This window comes from Sinocyclocheilus anshuiensis, unplaced genomic scaffold, assembly GCF_001515605.1.
Source record: "Sinocyclocheilus anshuiensis isolate Anshui unplaced genomic scaffold, SAMN03320099.WGS_v1.1 scaffold483, whole genome shotgun sequence".
Lineage (NCBI taxonomy): Eukaryota > Metazoa > Chordata > Actinopteri > Cypriniformes > Cyprinidae > Sinocyclocheilus > Sinocyclocheilus anshuiensis.
Window position 1 is genome coordinate 211,616 of NW_015552580.1, and position 8,394 is coordinate 220,009.

Here is an 8,394-nt window from a genome sequence, read left to right on the forward strand (position 1 = left end):
TGATGTATAAATCTCAATTTCGAAAAATTGACCCTTATGACTGGTTTTGTGGTCCAGGGTCACATATAAGTTAACCATGGAAAACCAAATTTATGTTTATTGCATTAATATAACAGTTAAGCTACAAAGCTGGCACAGACGTATGTATAATTACAAACTAAAGTCACTATGACTGTTGTTTTAGTAAGTTGCATGTAGGATACAATATGTGACCAAGTTGTTTCTGCGACGGCTCCATCTCTCTGACGCATGGTGTAAATACATCAGTGTCCGAATTCCTCGCTTCATTTCATTCACGTCTTGCTCAACTGCCATGCACTATATAGGGATTAGAGATTCAGCCAGCCGTTTCGGACACAACAACAGAGTCGACAGTGAGAGTCGATTCCTGTGCTGGAGTCGACTATGAAACTAGGGCTATTCAGAGTCGAGGAATCAACTCTTTTGGAGATGACTCCCCATCACTAATTTGTGGTAAGCTTAGCTCGGGTGCATTCCATTTCTCTAGATCTTTGAGATCAAATTAAATTAATTGGAAATTATTTGGAAAGGCACAAACCTGCCTAGAGACAGCTCAAAGACAGGACTGTGTTGAGGCACAGATCTGAGGACGGCTACAAAAAAATTCTTCTGGTAATTTTCCATGTGAGATCCAGTCATGTGTCATGTGATTTGGAATTTTGCATGAGGATGAAAGAATTCCACACGCCGATTTTTGCATCGAGTTCAAATTGGTCATTCGCTAGAATCGCTACATCGACCAAAAGAGAGCTACTTGGTTTGAAAGTGACTTCTGTGCGAGCAGTGCTTCATACAGTACATCGCTACACTATGGACTGGGAAATTTTGCAGCAATTTTGCTAATCTTAATGCTGCAACATAACAAAACGAAGGGCTCTGAATATTTTCTGAATGCTCTTAAGTCTGTTACATCAGCCCGCTTGTATGTAAACCAGAACGAGATATTCCTGTTTATTTTCTGTATACACATTTTTTCCAAGCCTTTGAGTGTGCGCTGTCGTGAGCACATGCCTTCACTGAATTGCGTTCACCCTAAAAGGTATTAATACTCTTTTCTTTCGTTCTTCTTTACCACAATATCCTGCTATCCTCACCAGCAGACCACCAAGACAGTGAAGAAACCGCCAAAGAAGAAAACCAACACCACGGCCAACAACAATGCTGAATCACCATGAGTCACATTGCGTTTATCCATCCCTGGACAACACACACATTCACATGCTTTCCCATACTAACATTAGTGCTCTTTGCTTTTATAGAAACATACTGACCCTTGCAAATACACACATGCACATAAGATGCATCGCCTAGGGCTGTTTTTATCTAGTAGGTTTAAGTTAAGGTGAGTAAGTTAAGACGTCTGGCTTCATGCATTCATTTTTTGTGTTGTGCATGTGTTTCAAGGAAGGCTGGGTCTTGTCTTATTCTCTGTAGGCCTTAATATTAGAGGGCATCTCTGTAAAGCATAAGATCAGAAAGCAGTGCCTGCACATGATCATACATCATCACTACTGAACCCACAGTATATCCCTTATAACCACAGATTTCATGCTTGTTTTCCATAATAGAGGCCATTTCGCTTTATTTAGCATGTAGGACACACACTATGGGACGAACAAGAAATGGGAACAGAAAAATGGGGCTATTAAATGAATAGACTTGATTTACAGCACAGTGTCCATAGAGAGTTCTGGAGGCGCCCAGAGCAGTTCTGTTCTCGTTCCGGGTCACAGAACATCCCGAGCCCGAGATTTGTTGTGAATATTCATGATCAGAGAGGTCAGATGTCTACTGGAAGCTGCAGGCACTCAAACGCTCTTGCCGTTAATAGTGCTTTTGTCAGCTGGAGGCGTTCAGAGCACATGAGCTGTCCCTTGTGCTAATTTTACATTCGTGTAGCGCGATGTTACACATTTTGAACATTTATAAGACATTTATCCAAGTGGTAGATGAGATGGCAGGTGTCATCTGGTGTTTTGGTAGGGCGCAAGATAAAAACAGAATCACATGTTGGCCAGTAAAGGACAAGATGCCTCTGTCTTGAGTAGTCGGTTTCTGAAGACTGATGATTTTAAGTCTGCTGTTTCAGTTCTGGGCTTTCTGTTGTTGTGACTTGCTTATCAAACTCAAATATTCCATATCAGTTTGTAAAAAAAAGTACTAAACACTCTGCAACGCAAAGCATAGAGAGTTGGCAGATCATTCATTGTGGTGAAACGGTCAACCCTCCTTGTTGAAAATCATCTTAAAAGGTGCTTTTAGAATATATGCTGGTTTAAAACCCTCTGGTCCTTTTTTAAAAGTCATCTATACAATTTTTTTAATTAGATCCTGTGAACCAAGGTCATTTGAAACCCTAAATCCAGATGTGCGCAGTTGTGTTTCCCAGCACAGCTGTTCAGAATCTAAAGATTTGGCGTTTGGTACTGATCTTGACTTCAACTGCAGTTTGAAGTATGCAATACTACTGAGAGCTTGTAGGTGGCGCTGTTGTACAGGAAAAGAGCACAGTGCTCTCTTCCTGTCAGATTGAATGATTACACACCGGTGGAGAGAGGTTTTGAATTATAATGTATTTAAATCAGTTTGTCAAATAGCTGAAATTTGCCTGAAACGTTCTTTTGTATAATATTATTGACTGTACAAAATGTCTGCCTTACTCTGATAGGCTTTTTAAGTTGAACATTTTTCTTTTTTGAAGTTTACATTTAGTTTGTCAATTTAGTATAGGGTAAGATGTACAGAAAAGTGCTGTTTTGTGCATATTTGTGTGGCGTTTTAATTTACAAGGTTGTGTCTTCTCTGCCTTTTTTGTATAGGAGTGAGAGATGGCTGTTTGCTCTTAGGAAGAAAAGGGGACAGTTGTGTGTGGGAAGGACTGATGATCATTTTACAGTTCATTTTAACATACAGTCAGTCTTACATTTAGCAGTTATTAGCAGATAGATGTTTCGGTAGAAACGACATCTGTCGTCATGACACATTGCTGTCTTAACTATCATCATGATTTTTTTTGACATTTTCTGTGTCTGAGTCTCCTGAGTAATTCGGTTTTTAAAAAGAATCTTTATTTGAGATTTTTTCCCCTTTTAATTAAATGCTAGTGTGGTTGATGTTCACCAGCCCACACAGAAACGACAAGTCAGTCTCACTTCTCATTCTTTCTTTGTTCCACACTGCTTTTTGCTTCTTTCCCCCCTTGTTCAGTATTTCTTATTTGCATAAATAAAAATGACAATGTCTTTTTTTATTATTCACCAAGGCCCACACTGAAAGAGACATGACAAACTGAACATATTTTCTTTTATGTTTTCTGTAGTGTGTTGGAAATTGGTATTATTGCATATACAGATTTGAACTGGGAGTTGACATTAATATATTGTTTGTGCCAATTCTCAATGCTCTTACTATATTAAAAGAATGAAAAAGAAAGAGATTGCTGCTAAGTGTGTACTAACTGACCTTGAATTATTATTCAATAAAATGCAAGTACATCCCTAATGGATTACCTAGTTTTAAATTTCTATAATTAAACTTTTTCTTCCCCATTTTTTTTCTTCTTCAAGAGGATACTAGGTGAAATGTTCTAGGCAATTGTTCCCGAGATCTCTATTATTTGTTTATTTGTTACTCCAGCAAGTCAAGTGGGTTTTATGGACATCATAAAGATGTTTCATTTCGCTTCTTAAGTCTGCTTATAAAGTTATAGAATACCCATATCCCCTCTGTATAAGAGTAATAACTGTGCCACTTTTAGCTGCATTAACAACAACCATAATTCAATATCTGCCTTTAGTTTTTCACCGGAGGATAAAGAACTCCTCTTTCTGTTGTGTTTTAGTTGAGGAGTTGCAGTTCAGTTCAGCAGCTTGATATTTTAGATATAACATTTACATTTATATGTAAGATACAACATATACAACATATATTTAGATATATGCTTAGCATGTACAGGATGATGATGATGCATAAGTGTGTTATTAATGGAAATAAATAGAAACATTTGCTAATTTAGTTGTATAATGTATGATTATTCAATTTATGAGGCCATACCTCATATTGGGGTTAGATGGCCCCTACCTTACCTGGGGCAATAAGATTTTTAAGAATGTATAAATTACTTTTGATATCATTCTTATTCAAATTTGCAGGCATATGAATACATGCATTGATTTAAACCACTGACAGACTAAGTGAATAACACTGATCATATCATTACAATGGCACCTGTGGGATGTATTAGGTAGCAAGTGAACAGTCAGTTCTTGAATTTGTATCTGAGTATCTGTGGGATGTGCTGGTCTAACTCTGATCCGTGGAGGCCTCACCTCGCATCTTGCAGGACTTAAAGGAGCTGTTGTGAATGTCTTGGTGCCAGAAACCACTGGACAAGTACTGCTTCGATGCATCAGTGCAGTTTTGGCAGCATGAGGACGACCTAATTATATAAGCAGGTGGATTTAATGTTGTGGCTGATCAGTGTATTTAATTGCCCATATTTTAACTTAAGATATGTCATAATAGCAACACTGAATTCAAATGGAATGATATGAATTTTACTCTATATTACCCCAGTCCCTTACATGTAAACTGTATTAAATCCCACAGAACTCAAATTCTTTTAGCTTTGAGGTCATCTCTATGTTAGTGTACTCTTAAAAGTAGTATTTTGGCAGTCTAGCCGACACACACTTTACAGTTTTCGAGTATATGAGAAGATAATCGTCTGACCTTGGTCTCGTATCTCGTGCAACGCTGTTAATGTGTACATTTTAAGTTGCTTAATTTGTACACTGGACGTGTCCCCTGTCGATGTGTTACAGTACTAGTACTGTAGAAAAAAAACTAATTTTGTCAGCATCCATGACTGGAACAGTAGTTTATATATATACATACACATAATCAGAATCAGAATGAGCTTTATTGCCAGGTATGTTTACACATACGAGGAATTTGTTTTCGTGACAGAAGCTTCCACAGTGTAACAGAATGACAGTGACAGAACAAAAAACACAGATAATAAAAAAAAAATAAAAAATAGAACAAGTAAAAGAAGGAATACAAAATATACAAATCGACAATTGTATGTACAGGTATATAACAATAGACAGTTGTATGTATAGGTATATTATGTGCAAATTGAAATGTAGAGGTTCCTGTGCCTGGCCGTTCTGGTGCTCAGAGCTCTGTAGCGTCGAACAGATGGCAACAGTTCAAAGAGGGAGTGTGCTGGATGTGAGGGGTCCAGAGTGATTCTGCCAGCCCTTTTGCTCACTCTGGATGAGTACAGTTCTTGGAGAGAAGGGAGGGTTGTACCAATGATTCGCTCAGCAGTCCAGACTACCCTCTGTAGTCTTCTGAGGTCAGATTTGGTAGCTGAGCTGAACCAGACAGTTATAGAAGTGCAGAGGATGGATTCAATGATAGCAGAGTAGAACTGTTTCAGCAGCTCCTGTGGCAGGTTGAACTTCCTCAGCTGGCGAAGGAAGTACAACCTCTGCTGGGCCTTTTTAACAATGGAGTCTATGTGAGTGTCCCACTTCAGGTCCTGAGAGATTGTCGTGCCCAGGAACCTGAATGACTCCACTGCGGCCACAGTGCTGTCCATAATGGTGAGTGGAGGGAGAGCAGGTGGGGTTTCTCCTGAAGTCCACGGTCATCTCCACAGTTTTGAGCGTGTTGAGCTCCAAGTTGTTGAGACTGCACCAGACAGCCAGCTCCGAGCTGAAGTCCACGAACAGGATCCTCACATAAGTCCCTGGTCTGTCTAGATGTTGCAGAACATAATGCAGTCCCATGTTGACTGCATCGTCCACAGACCTGTTTGCTCTGTAGGCAAACTAAAGAGGATCCAGCAAGGGTCCAGTGATGATACTAAGCAATGTCACTTTTGTAAACTGAGGGAGTTAATAGATAGATAATGACATACAGCAAGAGCTTTAGTGAGCAGTAATGAATGTTATTGATGGTTTGTATATCAAATTACTGTAATGAGAAAGCTAATTATCTTTACCAAATAAAACCAGTTTCACTGTGCAAATAAACGATGAAGCAGAATGAAAGTGAAATGATGAGTAACGCTTTCAGTCAGGCACATTTCGAATCGTGTTTTCTCCAGTCTCACACGTGCACACATTAGCTTCACACGACATGTTGCTTTTCTGTGTGCAAGATAGCAGCTTCTTTCGAATGTTGAGGGCTATAATCTTCTAGTAATAACCTCAAATGCCATTGTGTTTGTACTCTACCTTCAGCAAAGGTGCTTGTGTTTCACTGCATTCGTCATGTGTTTGCGTGACCGAATGTGTGCATCTCATGCAAGGCGCACTGGTGAAAGTATAGCCCTAGCTAGTTACATAAGGCTCTGCAGTAATTGAATCTCATTACTGCTGCGGTCCCGCGGTGTGTGGGGTGATTCCTGGGACGTGGGCTGGTGTGAACCTCAGATGAGGGAATCCCTGAGTTTGCATCAGCTCCTCTCTCCTATAGGTTTGTCTCCTCTGCTCTCGGCTTACCTCTCCATGGCAGCAGGACGAGGGGTTGCTAGGTGGCCCGCTCTCTCTCTATTCTCTCGCTATTGTTTGCTCTCTCTGTTTCAGACTGCAGAGTTTGTACATTCGTTGTCGTGGATTTATTTTTGAGGAGGTGTGTGTACACGCACAAGCGCAATGTCTCTTTTGACTTTGACTCAAGAGTGTGTTTATTGATGTTGAGGAACTTTCAAAATGCTGTTTGATCGTCTTCCATCTCAAAGCTGAAATGTTAGAAATTGTAGATAGTGTCAAGAATTTGGGGGGACCTAAAAGTATAAATGGATTGAATGAACCAGTGGTCTCTGGAAACACGTGGCTTCTGCATGACCAGCAGAGGGCCTTGTTTGATCAGGAAAGACATTGAAGTCAGTCTCCATACAGCTCCCAAAACACCAATCCTGTTTGAGAAGTTTGCAGCTCATTTATTTAGCAGCTCCTGTCATTTTCATCCTTCAAAATCTTGAAGGTTGAGGGGTCACGAACGAGAACAACCTGCATTATACATTCAAATATTTTCCCTCCCACTACTTTTGATATTTTGGTCTTCATATTTTTTTTTTTTAGCAAAACAAATTGTTGTTGAGGCACTGTTAAAGAACAATGCATCATTTGTTAGATGCAGAACTGAAAGTACAAAACCGCTATAGTTTCTGTACTGTTACACACACCAGCATAAACAGCCTGTTGTTTGTATTTGTGTATACTTTTAGCAATGAGTTGATATAGTATAGTACAGTATATTGATATACATAAAATGTTTTTACAGTGCTTGCTTTTGAAAACTTTAAATTATTTTTTGGTAAATCCTAACATTGTTATAATGTTCACCAGTGAATGTACAGTATTTGCATACTTGATTTCTACATGATGTTTCTTTGTATTTCACCATCTATAATAACACATTAAGTGACATAACAGCAATGGTGGCTGGAAACAATATTTCAGTTTCACAGAACCAAAACCTAAAGCCTAAATTTACCATAAACTATTCTGCTTCTGCATTGCAAACACTGATACTTGCTTCAGGAATCTAGTTAGACCTTGTAACTTTTTTTGATTATTAAAAAAACAAGCACTATTCAAGGAAGTTTGTTGCCATGTATCAAGAAATTTTGTACTTTATTGCCATTTTTGAATAATTAATAAATTACGACACATTTTAAAGCACCAGAAATATCAAGCATCACTAAACCGTTGAATGCAAAGGTAGTTTATGGTGTTCACCTTTATTTTGTTCACTGGTTTATCAGCCTTTCATGCATGAGTGATTTTTATGTCATTTATCTTTAGTATTGCAATGGACTTTCTCACGGGAAAACAAATCTTCATCCGTGTCCCTGCCGCATGCTGTTTTTGTTTGGATCATGTCTAATGTTGGCGCTTTCTCTCTCTCTCTCTCTTCCTGTCCTCTAGCTTTCTTTTCTCCACCCCTCCATTCTTGTCCTCCGGTAGCCATAGCAACGTGTGCTGCAATGGTGCAGGGCCTCTGGCAGGTGATACAATGCGGCTAATTACTGGCACTGGCACTCAGCGCTAATTAAAGCGAGCTCAGCTAATCGGGGGGTCAAGTGGACCTGCTGATCCATCCATCCATCCATTGCTCCATCCATCCTTACCTTTACCTTTAGCCTAAACTTCCCCAGCCCCTCCGAGTGAAGCTGTCTCTCTCTCTCTCTGTGTCTGTCTGTCTCACTCTATCAGACAGCTGGCATCCACACAGGGGTTGAGGGTTTGACCTTCCTGCTCTCCAGGCTCTCTCAGCATCCGAGTAAACAGACAAATGAATCTCTACAAAGGTGAGGGTCAATTTATCTAATTTGGTCGAGGTTGGTCAGCCAAG

The 8,394-nt window shown here is 39.6% G+C and overlaps 1 protein-coding gene across 2 annotated transcripts in view; it reads left to right on the top strand.

Moving 5' to 3' along the window:
• Positions 1-3,537, top strand: part of LOC107665276 (receptor expression-enhancing protein 2-like) — a 13,984-nt gene extending 10,447 nt beyond the window's left edge. The window contains exon 8 of one of the 2 annotated variants that reach the window (XM_016456108.1): positions 1,122-3,537. In XM_016456108.1, coding sequence (XP_016311594.1) covers positions 1,122-1,196 — 75 coding nt within the window. In that variant the 3' untranslated portion in view covers positions 1,197-3,537. Of the gene's footprint in view, positions 1-1,118 lie in introns of both variants that reach the window. The other variant, XM_016456107.1, reaches the window with a different exon arrangement.
• Positions 3,538-8,394: the final 4,857 nt, after the last annotated feature.